Here is a 27,663-nt window from a genome sequence, read left to right as displayed (position 1 = left end):
CGATCCATTTTCATTCGGTTAGGTATGCGAAAGGCGTCCATTCTCGTACATTTAATAAAAAAAAGTCAATAAATGCTTTCCATCGAAATCCCAATACATGAAAAGCCATTGAAGCAATCTGAGATTGGACAAGTTTATTAGGTTTTCTCGATCCGACGTGAAAGGTATATCATAAAACTTGGATTAAAATTGAATAAAATATTTTATTCAACATAAGTTTCACAATTACATATACAAAAAAAAATTGTAGTAAATATATAGTTAAATTTTAATTATATTTGTATCAGTCACTTAATAAATCATAAAGGAAAGTCAATCTTCTATATATGTACGTTATAACAATTACATAATTGTTATTTGTATTTGGATCATCGTATAAGACATAATATTATTCATCATACGCTATAGATCTCAAAAACAAACTCAATTCTTGTAGAAGAGATATGTCATAAGTCACTGTCAGTTGTTAATAAATAAATCATGAAAGAAAGTCACCGAATCGAAAAACCACCATTAATTTGAGCAAGGGGTTCTTTAAATCAGAATTAATTTTAAGACTTTATTAGTCAATTAGCTTTTTGCCTTCTTTTTCGGCATGGATGTGCTTAAATTTATGCGGTGTCACGAGACGCGGTGGCGGCGCAACAACTTGGCCGGATGCTGCAATGTCCTCTTCCTTATCCTCCTCACCCTTTTGCTTTCCCCAACCACCCCTATGTGTTTTGTTTTGCTCCCAAGCCACTCACCCGATGGAGATTTAATGATAACATATACACACACACACATCAATGCATACATACACACATACATACATGGGTAAACACTTGCTCAAGACTTCCTTTTGCACACGTTCTTGCGAATCAATCGCCTGGTAAATTGGCAATTTTCAAAACGGGCAAACTCCTCCTCGAGCTACAAAAAAAAACACATACATACACTCACACACCGAGTGAACGGCATCTTCTCTCCCGAAGGTTACAATTTCTATCCGCAAATAAATTGGGGTGTCGGCGAACAATCAAATTTACTTTAACTATTTGCGTTCAATGTTGATCCTCCTGAGAATGCGCGAAAATTGAACGACTGAACCTTCGCAATATATTAACTTTTATTTAAGGCGCACATTTATTGCCCTCCTGTCAACATTTATTTCATAAAATCCAACAAAATTATTTCTTGCAATTTCTTGTATCTTCTATAAGCAAAATTTATAATTCCATTTTCTAAAAAATATCTGCAGAATTCTATGTGGAATTTTAGAAATTATATCAAAAAATACTGTCTTATAGAGATTTTCTAATTATTATTTAGGCATTTTATAAACAATTTGTTTATAATAATTAAAAACAAATTTTAATCAATAAACAATATTTTCTTGCATATATAAAAAAAATATTTATATACACTTAACGAAATTTTTTCTCATATTTTAACAAAATTCACAATGTCTCAAAATTTCAAGACTAATAAGAATTTTTAATGTTATACAATAACTCTAAAACTTCTAATAAGTAATGTTATTTAATGGATATGGATTATTTTTTAACATCTTCAATTTTTATTTAATTACTCGATATCTATAAATGTTAATTATATAATTATATATGCGATTATTCGTGGTTTTTCTTAATTAAATATAGTTACAATTGTCTTATTTGCAAAATTACATAAGTTCTTTGTAATCTTTCTTCTGTCTGTTTAGTATCATTTTTATATCTTTCTTAATTACTGACCTACGTGAGTTGTAACAATCTCTTTTGTTTCTATGGTGATTGGTGATACTTCCTGAATGATTCTAGTTATGGTTGAGTTTGTGGATGCTCATTGTATTTTTTTTTAATAATGTAAAATTCTTGGAAATGGAAATATAGGTAATTCCGCTTAATCGGGACTTGTATATTTGTCCCGATTAAGCGACTGCCGCAATTATCTGAAGTTCTATTGCCTTTTGTTATTTGCTCGGTTTTATTTTCGTTCTTAAGAAAAGCGGCTGTCCCGATTAAGCGGAATCGATTTTTTATTGATGAAAAATTTTAATAGTTAAATTTGTGAAGACGTTTGGTAAACTTACAAAAGTGCAATAACTGTTTTCATAATTTTGGAAAACAATATTTTATCATCATCGGTTCGGTAATAATGGCATTTCTGCGGAGCACAGAAACTGAACATTTTCAATTAATGTCCATCAGATGTTTGTATAGAACGTGAGCTCTTATATCCCGGATAGGATATTTTTTTCGTTGTTGTGGCGGTTGCTTTTGCTGCTTTTCACTGACAATTATTGTCCTTCGAAAAGAGGCGACGCTTTGGAAACGTTATTACGACGGCGATATGAGATCGTGGAGCACTCGAGTGAGACTTTCAGTTTGTATACAGCCATCCCGAACATAACAGCTACCTACGAAATCGAATCAATATACCCAAACATGCACAATCGATAAATGCATAATATTTTAAAGGAATATACGAAAATATAAAATATTTTAGTAAAAAAATATTCAAGTAAAGAAGAAATCCGGAATATTGCATAGAATATGTCAACCCTTTGTCGTCTGACGCTACTTAAAATCCAAATAAACAAAAGATTTTCTTATTTTAACTATGTTCAGGTAACAAATTATTAAAGGAAGAATGTATGAATATTATAATAAGAATAATGTAATAAGTGTTAAGAATAGAAATAAATCCTTGATAATATAATACTTCGAAACAGAGAATTTAGCCCTTTCGCATTTGTGACTAATAAATATCATTATTATTTTAGAAAATATAAAATCTTAAGTAACAAGTGTTAATGGTTGAAAATATGTTAAGTAAAAAAAATATCAAAAAAAAGAAGAAATAATTCATAATTCATACACTATGTTTATGGAAAAAGATACGAATTGATTAATAATTTATAAAATATTATGTAAGAAGTAACGAAGAAATGAAAAAATCCTTAACGTTTAACTAGTCTCGCCGGTGTAAAAAGTACACCAATTTTCTAAGAAGTGATACCAGATCTATATTTGATTTCCCCCATTAATGTATTACAAGTAGTTATGAATCTAATAAAAAAAAAGCATTAGTTAATATTTCTTGTTGTAATACATTCATGTATGCACATGTAATACATGTGGTGTATAAAATACACCGCGCGAGTAGTACATAGAAATTTCAGTGCGCGAGTAGTTAAAGGTTAATAATCTCGATTGTTGACGGAGTTTCATTCCACGACTTAAGTCAAAAGTAAATTTTCGACTAATCATAATAATAAAATTACAATAGTCATTTGTACTTATATCTATTGTATATTCAAATTAATAAATTTTATTACTGATTTGTAATATTTTATGAAAACTGTAAGACAATGATTTTTTCGAATAATTTAAGCTAAGAATGTGTATTAAGTATTAGAAAATATAAAATATTAATTATAGTAATGGAAAAAAATAATATTTCTTACACTTCTCCATCTGTCACACATAAACGTCAACAAGTGTCGTAAAAAAATAGAACGATTGCGCCCGTGCGGCTGGATATAAACACGTAACGCATTAAATCGGAAACAATAAAAGCGAAAAAGTTCTTTACGTAACTTTATTTTTAGAACTGTTTTGGAGTTGGAGTTCTAAACGTCCGATGCTCGAGGAATTGTAATCGACTGTTGTAGGTATTAAGTTTGTAACCAAACTGGAATACCTGATAAAAATATATTCCAACCCTTAAAACTATCGAAAATAATCGAAGAGAATGAGAGAAAAAAAACGAGTAAAGAACAAGGGATGGGAGTCTTTGCACTCGGTGCGCGCACTGGGATCTTCGGAATCGTTTGTAAGTCAAAAATTAAATTTATTACTCTGCACAAACAACAAACAGTTCGGAAGAGCAGCCGACACCACATACGTACCGTACCGTTGGGGAATTTCTGTCCTGATTTACGCGTCCTCGTGTCCGCCCCATAGGTTTTCCCCCAGATTTCGGAATTAATTGACCCTTAATCCTCTATAAATAATTCACCGATAACAACGCAAAAATAAATTCTTTAGCCCCTCATTTTTATTTTTGCTCACGTAAAAAAGGATGAGAAAAAAAATTGAATAGAAGTCTTAATGCGAACCGGAAATCAATACATTCGCAAAATCACTTTTTCAAATTTTCACAAAAAAAAATATTCAAATTTATATGAAAATTTGCGTATCATTTGGTATTCATAATACAAGGTTTGACACTTAGTTGATATCCGTGGAGAAGCTGTCATTTTCATAATTTGGTTTATAAATATTAATTGAAATTGTCCATTCAAGAAAACAGCAAAGTTTTGTGACATATGCAAGAAACCAATTTGTTTTATTTGCTCATAACTGTTGTTGTTTCATTGATCAATGAAATCAATTTTAAATGATGTTAAAATCATTATATGATAAGAATGAATCTATGTTTACTGTAACAATCTATAATTTGTTATATTTTTGAGTTTTTTAATAACCGGGTCATTTTGACCCACAAATAGTACTTGTGTTATTTTATTTGTCCGTAGTAGTAGTCCGTAGCGGGTTAAACACCGAAAAACCTGTTTTCATATGTGATATTTATAGAGACAATTAGGGCAAACAGATGTAAATCAAAAATGAAATCTGTTTGATTTCAGCTTAATTTATGCAGAGGATTTTGGTGTGAAATAAATTATAAGTTTCTTTGCCATTAAATTAAATTCCCACCATATCCTCCTACGAGATTCATAAGGATCATGCTCCTGATTTATGTAGATAGTTGGGAACTCCAGGTTCCTATCCTTGACTAACATTCCCTGACACAAACATAAGGAAATAACATTATCTTATTCGAACGAGCAGAATTCAATCTTCGCATTCCACACGAAAACGTAATTAATTTAGATGATCATAATTATTTTTATCGTTTATTTTTTTTACACAATTTGTGACTTAATAATTTGCAATTTATATATTAAATTCAATTGATTATATAAACGTAAAAAATAGTTTCTTTTTAAATGCAAAATTTATTATTTCTATATTCAAATCACTCAAGAAAACTTAAGATTTAAGGCGTAAAGTAGCTCTTTGTATATATATTTTGTATGTACACAATACATTGTAAATCTTTTAGAAGTAGAAAAACTTTTTTTGTAAATACTATATAAATTTAGTATTATTCGTTTTACATGTGAATATAATAAAATTCTAATAAATCTCAACTCGTTCAAAGTATAAAATATTGTATATTCATTAAATTACTAAATTTACTAGTTTTTTTTACATTTAAACAATTTTGAAGGATGCAAAAAGCAGTTGAAAAAATTACAATTTATTTCAATTAATTCTAGTTGAAACCAGCAAAAAATGACTTGTCTGGAAAGTTTATGGAGAGACTTTGGTGATGCATGAATATAATAGAATTGTTAAAAACATATTCTGAAAGCTGAAATTTCAATCGTCAGAAAGAACTATGCGAAAATTATTTGCTTAGATTATATTAGTGAAAAATATGCACAATTTTCTTATATTATATAAACTTTATAAATACTTCTCTAATATTAAAACCTGATTTTGCTAACAAACAATTAAATATGCTACAAAACGTATAAAGTTATTCAAAACATTTTTTTTTAAGAATTTTGTAAGAAGTTTGAATTTCTTTAGTAAATTTATATAAGTGAATATACTCGCATATTCTTACATATATGTGTGATAAAGAGGGAGATATGTGTGTCGCTATAAACGAAGTAAATATGTGTGAAATCAATTTAAATTCCTTCTGGCGTGGTAAAGCGAAATAACTAATAGTGTTAAACGAAACGAAAGTCTAGGAAATAAAGTGTTTTCGTTCAACAAGTGAAACTTTTAGTGATATAATCACGAGCGTTTGGGTGAGCAGGACCTGTCAAGCTCTCACACACCCCCCCAATTTAGTTGTAGTGCAAAACTTTCGGAAACGCCCGAACTTCAAAGCGCGACAAGGGAGAGAGAGAAAAACAAGGAAAATAATTTAATTACGCCTTCGGATTCATTCAGTTCGCACCAATCGCAACGCGACTAATCAATTTGTCACGTTTATTTGCAGATCGTAGCGTGAAATTATATTTTGGTGCCACAATTACACCAAAACTGAAATATTTTCCGAACTGTTTTGTACACATATCTTTTTTCCTGCATTTCGTGGTGCTATTTTTGGCGTTGTTTGTATTGCAATTCCGCTTCGGAAATTGCTTTTGGGTATTTTTGGTGGGCTTAGCGTATCAAACTCCTGGCTAATGGATGTGTCGTCCGCGTCGTGTTTTGTGATTTCTGCATCATCACGTTTGGGAATTGTCCCAACAGCAATCCGTCAGAGGAAGGAAGAAAAGGATATCTTACATAAATCTTTTTTTTGGTGAAAAGAAAGCCCGGCAGCGAAAAACATCCTGAATTGTTGAATTTTTCAATAGATCCAAAGACAATGGTAGATTTTTCTACGATTTTTTTTGTTACTCTTTGTCTTTCTCAAAGGAGTAGAGGAGGACGCCATTAATAATGCATCATATTTTAATTAATAGCGTCGAGATGGAGTCCAGACTTTGGAGGCAATGGCACAAGACCGGAAGCCGTAGCAGCCGCAGGAACCGGCGCATCTTCCTGCTACAGGGCATATTCCCGGCTCCGGATTTGTTCCCGTCTGTGTGCATCGGACAAACGTCCCAAACTATTATTAATTACGCCCCAAACCCAGAACAAACATTCAAACGCAATTTGCCAAAGCGGACTCTCAAATAAACATCCCTCTCATAACTTTAAATTATGAACTGCGTTTTTTTAATTAAAAAAAGTATAGTTTGAAGGATGTTAATCCAGAAATGCTAAACAGCCGATAAATTGTAACACTGTTCATAAAATTGCAACACTATTACATAATTACAAGGAAAAATATTTATATTAATAAATTCCACAAATTCAATAATAAATCCAATAGCAAAATTTATAATAAAAATAATTGTATAAACTACAAAAAAAACTGGAATTTAGTTTATTATAAAAATTTATTATGAAAAATATTACAAACATTTAAATTATTATCTGGAATTTTTAAATAAAGCTATAATTCTTTAATATTTTCTTTTTTAATTATGTGAATTTAGAATGTACATTAATGTTGATAACAAAACATTGATTTAAGACATTGTAGAGCTACGAAACTTTCAGATTTTCATCGTATTTGAATAATAATGAGTCGGTTGCAACGTAGTCAGTCGATCGGGACACGGTATCAGCACTAAATCAGAAACTTTTGCTGCGACTTCTGTGCTACACTTCCCAAACTAATAAATATAAAAAAAATACAATAGATAAAACTTTATATGTCCCACATGGGCACTTGCATAATCCAAAATAAAAGTTAAAAAAAAAATTTAATTTTACATAATCTATATAAGTTCGACATTCATTTTTAAAATTAAGGAAAGGAAAAGAGCTTATTCGACAAACTACGCAAAAAGATTTAATTTAATTACTATTTAAACAAAATTTATTACAATAAATTATAAAATGTATTGATCCTTTTGACCTTCCCAAAATATATTACTGTTCTTATATATTTCTATTTTCTTTCTACTTGAATCAATTTCTATCATGCAAATCTACGTTGCTTCTTGCTTTTCTTTTTTGTGTTGTTTTTTTTTTCAATAAGCTCGAGTCCACGGCTTGATTAACCCATATCCCCCAGATCCGGGCTCCATCCAATCCTTTCATACGTTGTTGTATTCCTATCCAATCTCCATTTCTGTCTTGTTCTACACTCCTCCACCATCACCTTTTTCAGCATTATGCTGTCGATTTGATTCCACTGACATCACCCTCTTATTGCCTCGGACCAAGCCATCCACATCCTCAATTTTCTTTACGTAACTATACTGTTGACATCTGCTTCCTTGATGCATATTAACTCTGTGTTATCAGTACCATGGTAATCGATTAATCACCATAATTCCGCTCCGCATGACTTTGTTGACTTTGTATGTACATATCTAGGATAATCGCATTTGCAAAGATCGAGTCTTGGGATGTTTGACCCCGTAATCTCAATAGACGATATGCACTTGTCATCTGTCATACGTAATTAATGAGCTTCTGCGAACTTCCTGAGTATTTACACAACCGAGTCATATATTTGTCTCTCGTCAATATACTCATCCTTCAACATTATTTTTCTTCATGTTAAATTCTTATCTTAATCTCTTTGCATGTTAAACTGTCGCTTTTTTTTTTCAACCACTAATTAAGATGTTTCAAAGATTGCACATGCAGACAATTCTAGACTTTCTGTGTCTGGTGGTCGTTTAATTTGAATTGCAACCCGCCTTCAGCAAATAAGATACACGAAATAAACGAACGAAACGGCGCTTATATTTATTCGGCTTAATGCACTCAAATTACCTTCATTAAGTAAAAATAATTGCCGACGTGTATAATAAAGGCATAATTATTTCGGATCGCTGCAAACTTAAATGGCCGAGTTAGTAACTTTACTAAAATATAAATGTAACAAATTACATTTCCGCTTACCTTCTTTTTTTTATTTCTGTTTGTATTTTTTATCCTGCCGTCGGTCGACCCCTTTGTGTGCTAGGGTTTAGTGTGTTCCCGGGTGCTGGGCACTAACAGCGAAGAAAAAGATTCCGTGTGTAATGGATTAGTGGGTTTTGTGTGTTTGCGGACGAAAAATCTTTGTTGGGAGAATTTTCCTTTTTCGGGCGATTTATTTAATTTGTCCTTTGCGGAAGAAGCATACTAAAAAAAGATGCTGTAAACCCAAACGTGTTAAATGCGACCATCCAGCGACTTCGCTCATTCACATTTTTATGATCGTAATGTGCGATATAATTTTTTCTTATCTACAATAGATGTCATATTTATTACACATAATAAATTCTTTCAATAACAAAACAAATATATAAGTTATATAATAAAATAAAATTTAAATCTTCGAAAATAACGGAAATTATTAGATTACATTTTATTATAAATATTATTAATACTGAACAAAATTGTTGCAAAATATAATATTGAAACACAATTTAAAACCGGACTAATTGAGTACACAGGGAAAACACAATCATTTAAGTAAAAAAATAATATTTTCGATAATTTCAAACCGTATAGTTAATATGCAGTGATCGAAACCACAATATAAAATACAATATATAGTTAAATCATTTTTTAAAATTACGTTCGAAAAATAAATAATTATTGAAATAATTGTATTTAATTATAACATAGATTAATAGATTTTGTTTTAAGCAATTTAAGTAATAAATAACTATTTCAACTATGAACATTCAATTTCCATAATAATTGCAATAATTGAACAAAAATGTTTTAATTGCATGTGCTTCTCAATATTAAACTTGAAATGCTGTTAAAGAAAGTATCAAAAAGTTTGGGCGTAATTAATAGTTTATATTTCAATTATAAAGTCGTTTCGGTTAGCATCTGATCTAACAACTAATTTGCTCCTTTGGGAAGATTATTATGTAAACTCTTGAAAGAAGGGGTTGAGAGCATACTCCATTTATACGGACTTCCAAAGTGTTTCGGAATAGCGGCATTTGTAATAAACTATTCCTATCTAAATGATAGAAGTTCTGTGCCAAAAGTAGTCAACTTTCGTTTAATACCGTTTAGCCTAGCATCACATATTTATATATATTTTTTTATCAAGCACTGTATAATCCTGCTTTGATTATTTTAAATGCTAGTTTCTGGTATTTATTAAAATTGCAATTATGTAATTATAACCCCATTTCAACCTAAACAAATATAATCTAGCCCAATTTATTTGAACATAAGTTACTGTTAGTTAACTTTATGTAAACTTACTTAATGTAGCCTCAATTATTCTTACCTAACTTAATGTAACATCAATTAACGTAAGCTTACTTACTACACGACATTGCTTAACGTATTCTACTTAAGTAACAGATCATAAACTCACTAAACATATTCTACACATAGATCAATGATTCTCAAAGTGGGCGCAGCGATCCAGGGGGCGGTAACAACATTAGTTTTGTGTAATTGCTATTAAAATTAAAAAATGCAATGTCCAGGGGGCGCAAGTAATATTTTTTCTGGAAAGGCTAAATAAGTTTGGGAATCACTGACTTAGATCATAACACAATTAATATAAAAATGAAAGCTCTCTTATAATTATCTATTCTTATGAGTAAGTTTTTATATTATAGTATTTCATATAAGTAAGTTTTTCTTTTAAAGTTCTATCGTTAATAAATGAGTAGCTTGTTTTAAAAGATGTAGGTAATGGATCTATTTATAAAGGTATACAAAATGTCTTTTATAATAAGATTCTCTGTACTTGTGCAACACTAATGGTTCATTAAAAAGTTGCATCTATCAGAGACTGAACATTCTAGTAGACTCAGAATATGTTTATGAATCCCATTTATTTTTCGCTTATATTATTAATAGTAAGTGGATTGTTTTGTTCGTTGCGTTGTTCTTTTTCTCTCTCTCTTCAGATGCAGCAAGATTTTAAATCGGCAATAAATAAGTTTTCGTCTCAGGCCGTGTCTCGTCAGGTCCCGTCGGGCAATTAACTTTTACGCGATGCACGTCTGCCTTTATTATTCATGAGGTATTTAATAGTTGGATGTCCCGTTTTTACGATGATCGTGGAATTTAGTGCAGACGGCAGAACGTCTGCAGTTTGCATTGTGAGTTACGAAAGCCGTGGTGCCGTACCGTGCGCTAAATGCATTATGTAACGGGAGGCAAACACGATATGCCAAAAGTGTGTGGCATATCGGGCGTAAAAGTGCACTGGTTGTAAATCAAAATTGCAGCTTTCTCGCGGCGTAGTCGGAAAAAGGAACGACAGCAGGATTCGTGGCCGCATTTCACACTTAAGGACTTTATTGCTTCATATCGGCACCAGCCGCAATTTCCCCAATGCGATATTTCCAAGTTGTCGCGGTTCGGGTTTTAGAACTTCTTTTTAAAGCAAACTATTTTCGGAAGATCTAAGGGCAAATAAAGAGAGAGCACGATCGATGTCTACCATCCCAGGCACTCAAAGAGTCATCAACGTGGCGCGAGGCCAATAATTCCAAATTTAAGGTGACTACTTAACCCGTAACTGCTGCCATTGCCAAACGGAACATCCTAAAGGATTGGATGGTCAAACAATCCTTAACATACATCAATGTTCTTTCTACCATTAGTTTTTGACTTAAAGGATTTATTCATTTCGTCTAAAAATAAACAATTATCTGGTCCAATCGACTTTTAACTATCAACAATTTATATATTATTAGTAAATCAACATGTCTAGATTAATGTTATTAATATATGTAAATGATTTCTGGGACAGAAGTTAACTTACGTATTTATAAAATTTAAACAATATTATTTTTCTTGTTTTCGAAAATTTTCAGTTTATTTATATACAAATTTTATTATACATATAATTTGTAGAATATTTTTCAATTAAATCTGGAAATTACAACATAAATTTTAAAGTAACAGTAAAAACATTAGAACATAAACTGTTCAAAAAAGTGAAAAAAACACAGTGCTTCATTAAATTTATGAAAATTGGATCAGTTTGGTCATTTTGTTATAAAACAACCATAAAATAATAATAATCATCATTTCAACAGTAAAACAAAACAAAATTAAACATTTATATACATAACAATAATAATAAAATTTATTATCTGTTGCAATTGGTTAATATTTTATTCTTTAAATAGAAAAAAAGTGAAAATGTGTTTCTGCAAATATATCATTTTTGTTGTTTTTTAACATTTATTAACTTTATTTATTATTAAATATTATTAATATTTTCATATTTGATAATATATGATAAATTGACTAAAGAGTGATGAAATTCCTAGGTTTTATAGAGTGGTAATATATGGGATATATAAATTTCATAAACATGTTGCCTTTAAAGTATAGCAATCATTAATAAGAATTTCCTCGGAACACAAATGAAATATTTCCTTTAGCATCTAATAAGGTCAGCTTTGCTACGAGTATTAGTTAAACTTAAATATGTAGTGTGTGATTTACGAGCGCGCGCAACTTTTTGTTGTTTAACGCGCCCTTAGACCGAAACATTCGGGCCATTAACTGTGTACTAAAATGCAAGGTAAACATAAGGGCTCCAAATAAGTGTGGATGGTATGTGTGGTTACGCTTTGGATGACACCGGGAAATGCCTCCTCACCAAGAACGGTTACACGTTTTACACTCGAACATCCCTTGCATAAATTTCAAGGCAGGGTAGCGCGATAGTGGGAATTTTGCAAGGGCTGCTCTCTCTGCTCACCCTCTCTTCATCGTTAATCCGCGCGGCATTTAACACGCTCACGGGTCCAAAACATGGACCCGAGTGGAGAACCGTGTTCGCGATTCGGAAACCGCGATTGCGGGGCGCCGTTTAAATACTCCGAGGCGAGGGGTGCAACCGGTCCAATACCGCTTGTTTCATCATCATCATCCCCCACTTTCCAACCCCAACCCCGACTTCCGGCGAGGATTATTTATTTAATGGCTGCTGGAAGTAATTTAAGAAGGCCGACGAGCTGAGTGAAAAAATGTATGTATATATATATAGTCGCGCCTCCGGTCTAATGGAAATGGCGGAGACGGAATTTGTACATTCATCTTGCTCCCTTGCTTTAATTGAATCATATTGCGAAGACTAGCAAGAAATTTTAAATTTCCCTACGCGAGAAAACTTGCTCATTTCCGTTCCAGACTATTCCACAATTTTGCATACACAACTCTAGTCCTCTGTATACATATAGTGGCAATGATAAAAGACGAGGATTAGCTCCACTAATATGTATACACAAAAAAGCGTTGCAGATAACATCCTCATCAGAGCAATGTCGCCGTTGGGAAATGTATGCAACATTTTAAAATATTACAATCTTTGTTAAATTTCTTCAAGATTTCATCAGTTATATAAACATGAACCTAAATACTTGAAATATTGTTAAACTTAGCATATGATCACCATTCTGTTAAAATTCTGCAACATACGTTGCTTAACTATAAACAAAAATGTTTGTATAACTTCTAAAATCACATAAAAATAAATAGCACAAGAAGAAAAACTGATTATATGGGGGAGAAAAAATGTTAATTTATTTATAATAAATAATATTGTGTATCATTTGTTTATAATTTATTTTTATTTTAAAAATATGAATCTACACTGATTGAATTCGCACTATACGATATATTACTGTATTGTATAATAAATTGAGATAATATTTACATAAATAAATGTCGAATTGAATTTATATTTATGAAAGGATGTAATCGATAATAAATTAATTTCATAAATTCAAATACCTGTAATTGACGATTCCTGAAAGGTTCTCTTCTCTTTACGTTCGGTTTATTTCTATGGATAATTTTTATATTCAGCAATTTAAAATGTTCGAGAAATGTAATTTCGCTTGATCGAAATAAATTCAATGGTACGTAACATATATTTTCTGAGAGAAAGCAATTAGCCAATTTCAATAAAGAAACATTATATTAGAATTTCGAATGTATTTCAAGGAAATTCAATTATTAATTTATTTACCCCCAGCCAACATAAATAAAAAAATTGTATTATAAATTGCTTTGATAAAAAACTGATTTCTATTCTTTGATTTCATTTATTACATACTTTATATTATTTTTTCAAATATTTATTTTTTAATAATATAAGTTTGTCACTTTGTTATAAAATATTATAAGAAATACATATTTGTTTCTTTTATAGATTTTTTTTATATGCTTATTGAATCAAAAAATATCTAATTATTGTTAATTAAATTAGAATCATGATGTCGTAAAGGGGGATACATCTCTGAACGTAAGGAGTCCAATTAACTTTGTCATGACGACGATAAGAACGTTGTCAGTAATCTCATTATAAGGGCACGAAAATTAGAGTAGTCGCATGTCACTACTGTCAGTTTCCATGTGCCGTTATCATAAAGTCACCCTCATCATTGAGCAGCTTTACCTGATTAACTCTTCCCGCTTCATACGACTAATTTCCACTATTTGTTTACAGGAGTCGACCTATCCACAAAACACTGGTGGATCATAGTCACAGTCCTTCTGCTGGCCGCAGCTGCTGGTGTCGGCGTACCAATAGCACTGAAAGTGAGCGCTGGAGCTTCTTTGGAGGAACGATTAGAGTTCGCATCAAGACTGCTTCAGGAGGTGCCGCTGATCGATGGTCATAACGATTTGCCTTGGAACATACGGAAGTTTCTCCACAACAAACTGAAAGAGTTCAATTTTGCTGCTGACCTCAGGAACGTATCGCCGTGGTCCACGAGCGCTTGGAGCCACACGGATCTTCCGAGGCTAAAAAAGGGACACGTAGCCGCTCAGGTAATTTACACTTGACAGGGCCCTTAAATTAAAGACGAAAAGAAAAGTAAAGAAAACGGAGACGAACAAAAAACTAAGAGAAGTGAAAAGCACGAAATAAAGAACCCTAGCACCCTTCTTCTTATTTTTTTTGTTCTCGAAATTTTAATATTCATATGCCATTTGTTCGAGTGCCCATCTCTTCCACGCGATACTCCATTAATTAATTAATTGTATTGTGACCCAGCCGTTTTGTTCCGATGGGATGTCGCGCGAGTTGGCGTGGGCGAAAAGGGCGAATGCTGGCTGGCCTTACTCTCTCTCTCTCTTACACACTCTCACCCTTCATTAATCAACGCGCAACGGGATCTCATCATTAATTTTCGCGCGAGCCGCACAATCGAAACGACTGAATTATTTAAATAACAATTTACTGCGAAAAGGGAGTCCGCGAAGTTGTTTCGCAAAAACTTTTCCCGGCCGGCCCTTAATTAATGTTAAGTCGAAATTTACACAATTCATATATGTTCGTTTTCGGCCGTTCCCAGCAGCAGGAAAACTTTTCAATTTAATTACTTTCTGCAGGAGGCAAACACGCACCGTGGGCTAATCATAAATTATATATGTATCTGCTCTTGTATAAATAAAATGGTGCAGCCAGTCTGTTGATGTAACAATCCGTGCGGATGCGAATATTGTTTACTTTAATTATTTCAAATGAAAAAAAAAGTGGATACGAAAGTACGCTTCAACGGAAGGAAGTAAATCAGTTGAGATCAATCCGCTTCGAGGGTTAATATATAACGCCTTTATCTGTTAGTCTTTTATGTTCGACGATGCGGAGCAAGCAATGATCTCAAACATCTCAAATAAAGAAAAGATATCCTTAATATATAATCCATAAAATATTACATAAATCTATTCATTTTATGTAATACATTTTAATCAATTTTAGAGAAGTTATTATTAATTATTATTTAAACTAGCTAAAATCTTGGTTACTTTAGTAAATAAATAAATCCAAATAAATTATCGGCATTTATTTAGTAGAAAATTAACAAACTATTATTTTCTAATGAAATAGTTACATTATAAACCTAGATTATGCTAAATTAAATTTATTAGTATTTAAACTAATGTATATTATACAAAATGACTTGCTTAACGAGTGACGTTGAGCGCCTGCTACATCATTATTAAAACTTGTGTACACAAATTATGTGTATTTTTGAATATGTTTCACTATACGAGTAAAAGTCCGGAAATTTTGGAACGGATTAAACTCGTTAAGCGAGGTTCCACTGTATACAGTTTTTATTCTGGCAATACAAACTATTCAATTTATTTAAATGGAAAGTTTAATGCTGAGATATTATCTTGTAATGAACTATGCAAATAAAGATAAGTATTGAAGATTTGATTCAGTAATAAAGTTTAAGAACATAACACTAAATCGATTATTTATATCTTCCAATGAAGATTTCTTGTAATATTTAGTGCTGATCTTAGCTATCTCTTCTTGGACGAAGATGATTTTAGAATGTTCATGGATATCATAATTTGAGGATAACCATGGAGCATTCGTAATTTCTCTTAGCTTTTTCTATTGGAATTTGTGTAATAATATATTAAAAAAAAAGAGAAAAGACTTTGGCCCGAATTATGGCCAATAAAAATTAATCAATAAATAAGAATATATTTTTTAGTTAATATAGAAAACATTTTCTTTGCTAACCACAAAATTTCTGAAAGTATTAGTTTTATCATGTTCCAAACAATTTAGTATATAAACAAAATAAGAGCTAATTAAATAAATTTAAATTTTATAATATTTATTAATATATTACTAAAATATTTGCTAATATTAATTGACTTTCTTATTAGAAACCGGTAAATATTAAAATTTTCTTAATGAATAAATTTTCAAATGTGATTGATGTACTCAATTTAATTTAAATTCATATTGTGTAGATTATTTAAATCATCAATGAATACTAACAAATATTTATATAATCAAATTTAGGTTTAATCGTGTGCAGCATATTGTTTGTAATAAAACGTAGATTTAATCTAGAAAAATCGGATGATAAATGTAATATATGGAATGCGGTAATTCCTATTTTTACAGATTATTAATTCTAAAATCTATTAAATTATCGCGTATTTTATTATATTTTAGTATAATACAAATGAAACAAATGATTAAATAGTGTAAAGTGATGATTCTCTTTATGTACATATTTGTAATTAAATAATCAAATAATTTTAAATATTGATATAAATTAAATCAAATAAACAATTATTAAATGTATATGATAAAATAATGCTTTTGGTGTTTGTTCATGACCGATTGAAAATGAATTCATCGAAATCGCCCATTGTAAATTATTCTCTTTCAGCTAATCAGCTAACTACGTGATGCTGACAATGAATCCTTCCATTAAACTCCTTTGCACTAAAACTCAAACTGAATGCACATTGCGCAGCTTTTAGAGATTATTCCTCAAAATCTATAAACCAACCAATGCACGAATCCTAATCCCAATCCTGCGAACGAAGCTTTGCATATCAAAACCCAAATGAATTAATTCAGTCAGAGCCTCATAATTTCAACAAAATCTGATAAATTGATTATTTAATAATAATAATAATAATTCGATTGTATTATTTTTATTTATTTATTAATAATGTGCAGCAAATAATATTAGCAACAAAGTAAAATTAAATGCAATGAAAACGGTGTTCTTAATTAAACATATTAAACAAGTGAAACCAGAGTCGCTTCCAGACTACCATAAAAGAAGCAAGGGAAAACAATTGAATGAAATCATTTCCGTGCTGTGTAATGAATATATAGAAGAAGCAATTGTCTCCCGACACACAGAGTTTCCAATTGTTATCGCGTGAAACACTTAAAGTAATTACGTTTTCCGTCCTTTAGGACTCTATACTTTTTTTTTCTCTTTGTTATTTCATCGTCCTCCGCGCCGCGCGATTACTTTCCTGTCTCACTACAAGTTTTAATCAGAGTCGATCGAAGCGGCGCGGATTTTCGCAGGACGAGGAAGCAGGAGGTTGAGGACGTGAATCCTCGAGCTTCCTCACTCCCTCCCAAACGGTGCGACCGTTTAATATTTATTTTTAAAAGGGCGCAGAGGTTTTATTCATCCCCCACCATTCAGCGGGTGATTAACTATTCGCAAACGGGACGCTACGCCCTAATGGACTTTTGCATAAAAAATCGCGAGCTGCAATGGTGAAAAAGTAGATGGCTTCAGTTCAACAAGCTTATACAAAAAAAAATGATAGAAAAATAAAACAAAAATAAAAATACAAAAACACACAGAGTAGGGGTCCAATCAAAAGGGACCAGCGAACAGCATGCCCTTTATGCATTTGATGACACGTTTTGATAAAAAAATAATCACAGCTAAATATTTTGAACAAAGCCTATTTGATCTGGATTTGCATCCATTCATGCACGCTAAGCGTACCTATTTTGTATTTTTTTTATGTTAAAACATATTTGTATTAAAACGAAGATTTATTGCTGGATTTTTAGGTGGATACAAACTTGACAAGTCAGAAAGTCTCTTTACATAATAAGATACTACTGCCAATCAATCTTTGATTATATGATATTTGAACGAACGTTCAAATTCCCAATTATACTAATTACGTTTTGTATAATGACCCCTCGATTGTTGATTCAGCACGAGATTACTGAATTGTCACCTAAGTTGATTGTAGTCTAATTGTACGTTGGGGTTACGCAATTGTCTACAATCTGTAACCTAATAACAGTAGTCTGAATCTTTGTAATTGAGTTAACTTCAAATAAAAATAACATATTTTCAATCAAGACTTTTCCAAATTTAACAAACCAATACCATATGTTTTATAATATTAATTAAAAAAATATTTTAAACTCAATGTTTAACTAAAATGAATAATTATTTAATAATTCTTTTTTTTTATTATTTTGCTTGTAATTTTCATATGAATAAACAATCTGATTTTTTTAAAAATTATAGTTACATATGTGGATTATCTCTTCAAATTGATTAAGGCAATAACGGTCAATGCAATAACAAGCTACTAGATATTTAATAAACGCAATATCGACTGCTTTATGAACCCATAAAGACGAACCGAATTAAAAGCAGTAAATTGCTATAAAGTGGCGTATTTAATGGATTATAAAGTCTCCGCAAATCCGTAAAATGTAGTGGCAAACTCCAAGATAAATATTTTTTGTTAGTTGATCGCTAATTAATTTCGAAACAACTCGCAAATAATTAAACGAAATACTATTACAATTCCACAGGGAGTACGCTTTTAAACTTTGAATTCCAATTTATAACCATGACAAACATATTACCGTTGGGATTAGAAGATTATTTAATTTCGTATGTTACGTAATTACAAACAAACATTTGTTTCAGATTGTTTTCAAAACAAAATAAATAGATAGTTTAGATAAAAAATATAAATTCAACTCAATTTTATGTAAATTGCTATTTCCTTTAGAAAATACATCCCACGACGTTTTCAGTTTGTTGGTAATTGTAACTAGTTGTTTCTTAAGAAAATGGATGACCGTTTTACAAGAAGTTATATTGCATTATCAGTTCCGTCCGATTCTCCCAGTATTTCAAGTTCAGTACTGTAAACTGTGCTGCACTGAATCAAGCTTTAAAGCTTGCTTATGCTCAAGTTATAACAAAGTATCAATATCTACAGTATACATCAAAGTTCGCATGGAACTTTGTTTTGGTAGTTTACTATTTCCGTGTGGAAATTAACATTCTTAGTTAATGGTTCAGTATATTGAAATAAAAATATTATTTTTGAGATTATGTTTGGGAAAATAAGTGATTTTAATAATGGCAATGTTATTGTTTAAATTGTAAATACAAAAATATCATTAATAATAATTGGTGAAGGTTTCCAATGATTTTAATTAAGTTAATTGAGGAGAAAGTTTTAATAAACATAATGGGAGATTTGAGGATGGATGGGATATATCTTAATAATCGATTCAATTTCCTTTTAATCTAGGCCGATCAATCGCATCCGATGGTGGGTGGTCTCGGTGTGCTTTGGACCGAAATGGGCTGAGAGGGTGGTGGAGGGTTTGAATGAGATTTATTAATGGGCAGTCGGTGCGGCGTTTGTTATTATCCATTTTGTTCCGTCGCCCCGATTAATTTCGTTAAATAGGTCGCCGTTTTGTACCAAACAAGGCTGCGTCGGCACGAGTCGAAGCCCTTCGGCCCTTTCGGAACATTTAAAATATTAGAACAATCGCGCTCCGTACGAATTTAATGGCCCGATCCCTTTCTAAATCACTTTCCCGTCTCTGCTAAATCCCAGATACAACTTGCAATCATCATTTGCAAAATCTACCTGTACTTCCTTCCACTCAATCATCCATATACATTGACCAATTAAAAAGAATGAATTGAAAAAAAAAACAACAGAAAACTTGAAAGCCCTTCGCAATTGTTTCGCATTCATCCTCCAAGAACGATCGTTTGATTGGGCCCAGTTTTAAATGGTACGAGGCTGATGAGAAATAAATCATCCCATCCTTCATCCCCCCAGTTTCCTTTATTTCACGTGCGACGACCTCCGACACGCCACCCCTAGCCTACTTAGACCGTTCCTCTATGCCCTCATCATTATTCTTTTGTTTATGGCCACGAGCTCATCAAACTTCTTCCTCGAGGCTCTCACTCTTCATCCCCATTTTTTTCCGCATTCCGCAAGTGGATCTCTCTGACTCTTTCTCTCTCCCCTATTTCCATACATTCAGAATTTGCATCGAAAATATTAATCAGTGCGCGCGCTGCGGCATTAATTATTAAAATTGTCATTTCCTGCGACCTTTGTTGATCTTTCGCAGAAAACAAAAACCAAAAAGAAAAATAAACACAGACGCAACTAAACAAACAAACTCACGGAAATCTCTAAATGAGCTCATTCCTTTTCATACGGTTCCGTAGATGCTGCCTACGACTGTGACAAATTGCTGCTCAGGCAATAATAAGATATTTTTAACGCATCAAAGGGAACTTTCTTGCATCCATTTGTCAAAACTCCTTTAAATGCGAATACGATATAGCCTTTACCGCAAAAAATAAATGAAGAAGTAAAAAGGCAACAATAGCAACCATTAAATAGTTCCCTATCTGTCGGAATTTAAAAAAAGGACCCAAAGCGCTCGAATCGAAACGAATCAATTCTTGCTTAATCGCAAAACCGATATAACCGATGCATTTATTACATTGATATACAGCTCGTCAATTCGAATCATTTATCCCCTATCACAAAACCAACTAATCACGTAACACTGTAAATGTCACGTATATCTATAACTTCATAATTTCAGCTTATTAACTCAATAGTCGATCATTTTAAACTGTCAATTTAAATAACTGTTAACAGAACTTTCATAATAATAATTATTATTAGTTACAATGCAACCAAAGGGCTCAGAACTTTCATTATTTGCCAAAATTGAAAAATAAATATCACCAACATTATTGAAATATAAAATCATTTCATTATATGCAATATTCCAGCATAAAAAAATACTAAGATGTTATTTTTTAAGAACCATTCTGTACAAAAAATATACTTTAAAAAATCTGGCAATATATAATACGTATACTGTCTTTTACATTCATTAAAATTGCTTGGGATACTTAAATTAATATGCAAACTTGGCATAAAATCACTCTAAGTACAGGCATATTTTATGAAATAATAGTAAATCCGAAGACATAATTTTAAATATATGTGTATCATAATATTATTTGCGTTTGACTGTATTCTTTTCTTATTTCAAAATGTTATTTCAGCATTTAACAAAACGAACCAAGGACTTGTTTTTTAAGGTCAAGATACTGGACTGCAAGTGCTTTAAAAAAATGGCAATTTGTACTGGTCGGAAGCCGGCGAAGAAAGCAACGATCGTTTCCGGTTCCGGTCATTCGTGTACAGCAATTTTCTACATGTATGTGCTTGTGTGTGCGTGTGTATTTTTATGTTATTGTCGTGCGCCTCGCTAGATCGTATATCTTCGGGAATCGCTTCAATGCTTCACTTAATTGGTATATATGTGCACGACAATAAATTCCATCCTCCATTAACGTTTATTTTTCTTAAATAAACGAAAAAAACGCTATAGTTTGGCACATATTTTATCAAATTATTGATTGGTTTAATTATAGGACACAGTTGGAATTGGATTTCCCATTAGGATGAGGAAACGCTCTACAATTATTCTCAATTATGTTATAAAGCTCGGACAATTAAACAAAGTGTACAGAGTAATTCTAGGGAACTTTATGATCGTATCATTAGAGGCTTCGTTGCAATCACTAAATGATAGCGTTGCAGATTCGCCCTAAATTGAATATATAATCATGTGTAATTTAGATAAATTGAACAGATGAATTTAACTAAATAGTAAATGTAATACTGATACTAAAATAAAACTCTACAATAGAATACACTTCTTCATTATATTTATACAACAATTAAATTTAATGAATGCAACAAGTATTGTTGGTAAATGGATAAAAGGAAAAAAAAATAGTATTCTCTTTTTTCGGTTTTTATTATAAAATGTATGGCTGACGTAGGCCGGATGGAAAAACTTGTCGCCATTAAAGATTTCCATTCGAAATTCGCGACGCAAACATTTTCTTCCGGGAAAGTTATATGAAGTTGAGTCGGAAAAGTTTATGCACGGTGTATGCAGTGAGACCTCATCCCATTAACATAGGCACGCATCGCTGTTTCAAGGATGCGAAGAAAAAGTTACGCAAGCCGGTCAAAATGTAATTATTTTGTATTCGGAAAATTTAATTGGTACACGTGCAATAAGAACGACGAAGCTTTTTCCCGTTCCATCCAGAAAAAGAAGAAGTGTTATCGTAAAGGAGAGACGTTTATTTCCGCTGTTTGAAAATATGTCGCGTACGAATATTTCCTGTCCCATAATTAAATACTGTAATTTTAGGGAAGCTGCAGGCTCGAGGACGAACGGAAATTTCATAAAGCTTTCGAGATAATGTCGCTATTTTATTGCGTTTACATTCATATACCAAAAAAAAACAGAAACGTTGTCGCTCTGAACACAAGAAAACATTGCTTGCTTTTTGCTCGTTCTTTTCTATTTCGGCATTTATTGATGATGTAATGCGGTGCAGATAAGACGTGTTTAGATAGTGGGCGCTTTATTTCGGGTGGTGTATATCAAATGTGTTTAGTGTATAGTCTGCTATGGCATCTCCCCTTTTGTATATTTTATGCGAGATATCCTTGGAAAGGGTATTGTCGAGGATAAGGCAAGGGCGACGTTGGGTTATAATGCCATCATGCACCGCTCAGATGTTCCACCACAAAGAATACCGTAATAGGGAAATTTTCTACTGTTACCTTTTTTTACCTCTTCTCTTGTCTAGTTTATAGCCGTAAACGTGCAGAATATATTTTAGAAAGTTCGAAATGATTCCTTCTCAAAAATAAATAAATACATCAATGAAAAACCTCAATTTCATCTTCCTTGTCTAATTTATCATTGTTAAACACTGTCAAATAAATAGAATTTCTAAGCATGAAATAATAATTTTCTACAAAGCAAAAATATGAAAAATATTTCGCGTATAATAAGATATAAACAAGTTTATGTCATAAAATGAAAATTTTCAAAAAATTTGACCAAATGTTCCAGAATTAACCGCATATATCCCAATAGGATTATACCCTCTATTTTATAGAGGGCATACTATTCTTAGAATCATAGATAGTATTAACTTTCCTTCTTACTCTTAGGTGACGAATGAAGAAAACAAGTTGATGTTAGTTTCCAATCAAATTGTTATTGGATTTTCTACAAATTTGCATAATTATACCCAATATACGACACGGGCAATACTGACCTTTGGATTTTAAGAGCATAAATATGAAGTGGAACCTCCAATAAATTTAAAAAAAAATATTTTTATGAAAAAACTTCAAATTTTCTTGGATAAAAACTAATGAATTCTGTTTTGGGGCCTCAGCTAACACTATTTGGGGTCCCATCATTTACGGGGCCCCGGTTAACTGAGCTTATCAACGGTACTGGTCAGAGGGAATGGAGGACGAGGTACTTGGTAACTTAATTCAAATATTATTCATGGGCCCCTTAAGTCCAAAGCCCTTGGACCCTAGTCACTGTGCCAAATGAATAAGATGGCCCTGGTGTCTTGACTTCGACTAGTTCCGTTCCAAAGGGTTGTTCGTGAGTCGGGGGAATTTAAAAAAATTCAAAATATACACTCGGTTCTCTTTTTATGCGGTTTTGAAGTTCAAGAAGCATTTTTTAAATAACTATTTTAGGCCATTTTGACACGTTTTAACACAAATTGGCAAACCATTTCATCGAAAAAGATATTTCTGAACGAGCATTCAAGATTCAACACGAGCTTCAGAATTGCATTTCTGGATATCAGGAATTGTACGAAAAATAGCAAAACCATCACAAAGTTTAATCACTTATTAAAGGGATTATCAAAGGGAAAAAATCAACATGAGAAGTTGAGACTAATTTGAGACTTGTGAAGAATCATTATTTTCAGGACATAGATATGATATGCTGACTATATTTAATAAACTTGTCAATGATTGTTAAAGTTTTTATAAAATTATGAATAAACATTTCAGAAAGAAAATACTAAGACTAATTATTTTTCTGAAATTTAATAAACCCTTTTTATGCAATTTTCGGTATATTGTGACTCATTGATTCAGTTTTATGCGGTTTTAAAAAATTAAGGAACGTACTTTATTTTTATACGTGTGTCTAGTCCTTTTTTGTGCGATTTATTTTTATGCGTTTTCCTGTGGAACGTATCTACCGTATAAAAAGAGAATCAAGTGTACTTATCTTACCACACTTTATCATGGTTTTACTTTTAAATATGTTAAATTCCGTATTACTGACTGCATACATTTGAAAAATAAATTAAAATAAACAAAATACTTATTTACAAATACTTTTCAATGTAGACATAACAATTATTTAATAATAAACGGCAAAAGAAACAAATGCAACCAAACAGATAGTATACATCTTCCAAAAATATTATATTTTATTAAAGAAATTATCAATTTTTGTTTGGACAGTTAGTTTTTTTATCATTGTATAAGCTTTTAGCATTTTGTTCGTAAGTCCGGGACTTCGTAAATTGTGAATTCATAAGTTAGGGGATACCTTTGTTACTTAAAATGATACTGAAAATAAGTTTAGTTATATTTTGATAAAAGTGACAACGAAATAATAAATCTTTCTCAAAAATAAATAAATATACATAACGATGATCAAACCAAAGATTTTATTATGTGAGCTTGTTATATTTCGAGTCATGAATTCATTAATCCGACGTTGATGTTGTTTCCCCATCAATATTTTTCGCCGTTAATTCACTTCAACGCGTCCCGCGAACAGTAATAAAATTCTAGTAGTACGATTTTATATACTAATTAATTGCTCTTCTACTCAATTAGCGTTCCAAATTTTCATTAAAACCGTATCATTAATTCACTTGTGATAGTAAACTTTTCGTACCGCGCAATTCGCACATTCACAACTCTATTAACATTATTAAATTATAATTCACAAAATTTCATCAGTTATGACTATATTAAATTATATTCTTTACTTTAAAAAAAAAACATAAAATTTAATCACATTAATTAATTATAATAAAAAACAACTATTTTTTTTTCAACATTCTACGAAAAATAAAAATAGTGAATGTAAATTCTGTCCCATATTCTAACTACGTTAAATATCAAATAACTATATACAATAAAACAACATTTGAATGCAAATGGAACTATATAATAGAAACATAAAATAACAAAACAATAGATTTTTTTTCGTAATTATGTCATGTCAGTAAAATATTCACCGAATAAAATTTTGAAATACAATGAAAAAAAAACATCAAATCCATTACGTGAGCGAATCTATTGAAACATTTCATTTACAAAAAAAAAACATTTGTTTTTTTTAAATTTAAATTTTAATAAATTAAAATATTTTTTTAGAAGATTTAGTTTATATGCTCTATTACACCTTATGTACTATGTTGAGAAGAATTTTATACAAAACGCGCCTTAAATTTTCGTGAGCATTTCGATTTGTTTTAAACAAAGAAACACTATTATAAAAAGGATATAATAAAGGGTGCATTTTTTCATGTATATATATAATCATTTATTTTAACATTATACTGAAATTATAAATAAAGAATTTATTTAGAATAAACAAAATAAACTTGTCGTGTTTAAATTAATATATAGATTCAGTACGGAAGATGTTGACTTTAGTGTAAACTTAAATACTTAGACTATTTCAATTAACATTTTTTTTTTTAAATATACATCTCTCAATGGTACATTTTAATATGCATAACAAAATATATATGTAAAAACAAAACCAAATATATAAGAATTTGAATTGCAGTATTTGACATTACGATTTTTTATTTAAATATTTGGAAATGTCCATTCTCTCAACAGATACTACACATTTTTTACCGAAACCGCTAAGATCCATCCTTATCAGTGAAACACTAACCGGTTTACAATTGGCAGCAATTAAACAGTTTAAATATTTATCGTTATGCCGCATATTCCGTTTCGGGAAATTGTACATATGAGTGCACTCTTTGTCTTTGTTAAATGTAACTTCATATTCCTTCGTTCGTGAAGTATTTGAAATGTTTCGATTCAAAAATTCGTCGGTATATTTTCGTTTGCGATTGTGCAAATAATCCGTCATCTGATACTTGTCAATCTTCATATACTTTTGTCCTACTTCCGATGAGAAGGGTATCGTTGCTTTGTAAGTTTCATTGAATTGTGGCGCATTTTCAGACTTAGTCTCAGGTACTGCAACAGTAGATGGAACAAGATTCATGGCCTTCATAAAGTATTTCTTCTGGTATATTATATCGCAGACCTTCACATAGGCAACCTTATTAAAGTTATGAGGCGTTGGAATTTCCGCTACGCATTTCCTCTTCCTCTTATAATTCATTTGCGTAGGTGGCGGTGGCATACAAAATTGAGAAAATATTCTGATTGCGCTTTGTAGGAACTGATTGTATTTCGGCGAAATAGTTTTTTTTTTCGGGCTATCAGACACAACATTAGATTTTAACTTCTCTTTAGACCAGCTACAGTATTTGCACAGCTCCTCGTTGGAGGCGTTCTGTATTTTGCTTAGGATATTTGCTAATCTTGCCAACAATTTTTCGAGGTGGATGTCTGATAGTTTGCTCAAAACGTCGTCCGTGCACTGTCCAGATAAAAGACTATTCTGAATACCCAGGATAATATCAGACATGTTGACCTGGCGAAAAACGAAATTCAATTAATATTTACTCATTTCCTATAATTATATTTATATTGAAAAAACATACAAAAAAAATTACTTTTTATAACTGATGCTGTCACAATGATCACTGTGTATCTTACGAAACGTCAAACCAATGTATACCTGATTTAGCCGCCAAAAAATCTTAATGTTGATTATAGAATCACTAAGCACTTAACGTGCATATCACTTTTTTTTTAATCACAGATTGGTCTAATTATAATTTTGTTGCAGTATTCATTAACTTTATGTTAAATTAGCACAGAACGAACACACCGTCACTACCTAGCATCCATTGATTCCTAACAGCTGTCTCAAAATGGCGGACGACGCTTGCGTATAAAAAGACACGGAGTATATACAGCACGATTCATTTAAAAATACTTATATACTACTGAATTTGATGATAACTCCCTCTATGTTCAAAGATTTCAATCTTAAATAAAGAGATGTGTACTAATCTAAAATTATATTAACGCATATTATATCATGACCACTATTATTTCAATAGTCCAATTTTATATTGAATATATAAAATTACATAATTATAACAATAATAATAATTCTTGTAACAAATGATTATTATTTAATTTAAAATATATGAAAGCATATTTATTTTATTTATTATCAATTAAGATAATTGCAGAAATGCATTTCCAAACTTTTAAATATTGCAATTTTTATAATCCCAATCTATGACCACCCACTTCATCTCCGGCCAATATATTTTTTTTTGTTTTTACTTTCGCCATATCTTCTGAATTTTAATTTTTAAATCATAAAAATATACAATGAAGATCTTGTCGCGAACATATCCCAAGGGTTTCCAAACTGTGC

The 27,663-nt window shown here is 31.3% G+C and overlaps 2 protein-coding genes across 4 annotated transcripts in view; one reads left to right on the top strand and one right to left on the bottom strand.

Annotated features, from left to right (window-relative positions):
* Positions 1–27,663, top strand: part of LOC108565836 (dipeptidase 1-like) — a 119,987-nt gene that overhangs the window by 78,274 nt on the left and 14,050 nt on the right. Inside the window, exon 3 of the mRNA XM_017925484.1 lies at positions 14,080–14,405. Coding sequence (XP_017780973.1) covers positions 14,080–14,405 — 326 coding nt within the window. The remainder of the gene's footprint in view (positions 1–14,079; positions 14,406–27,663) is intronic.
* LOC108565837 lies at positions 25,842–27,166 on the bottom strand. Of its 3 annotated transcripts, none has more exons than XM_017925487.1 (2): positions 26,873–27,166; positions 25,842–26,802 (listed from the first exon to the last, which is right to left on the bottom strand). In XM_017925487.1, the coding sequence occupies exon 2, from the start codon at positions 26,794–26,796 to the stop codon at positions 25,921–25,923; it is 876 nt and encodes a 291-aa protein (XP_017780976.1). In that variant the 5' UTR covers positions 26,797–26,802; positions 26,873–27,166; the 3' UTR covers positions 25,842–25,920. The 3 variants fall into 3 exon arrangements, with proteins under 3 accessions (XP_017780976.1, XP_017780974.1, XP_017780975.1); XM_017925485.1 differs by having other exon boundaries at positions 26,885–27,166; XM_017925486.1 differs by having other exon boundaries at positions 26,950–27,166.

This window comes from Nicrophorus vespilloides, unplaced genomic scaffold (genome assembly GCF_001412225.1).
Source record: "Nicrophorus vespilloides isolate i.1.1-1 unplaced genomic scaffold, Nicve_v1.0, whole genome shotgun sequence".
NCBI lineage: Eukaryota > Metazoa > Arthropoda > Insecta > Coleoptera > Silphidae > Nicrophorus > Nicrophorus vespilloides.
The sequence above is the reverse complement of the archived record's forward strand: the minus strand, read 5'-3'. Positions and strand labels throughout refer to the sequence as shown.

Coding starts and splice junctions, on each gene's coding strand:
- LOC108565837 (XM_017925487.1), bottom strand. CDS start 26,796: ATGTCTGATATTATCCTGGGTATTCAGAATAGTCTTTTATCTGGACAG.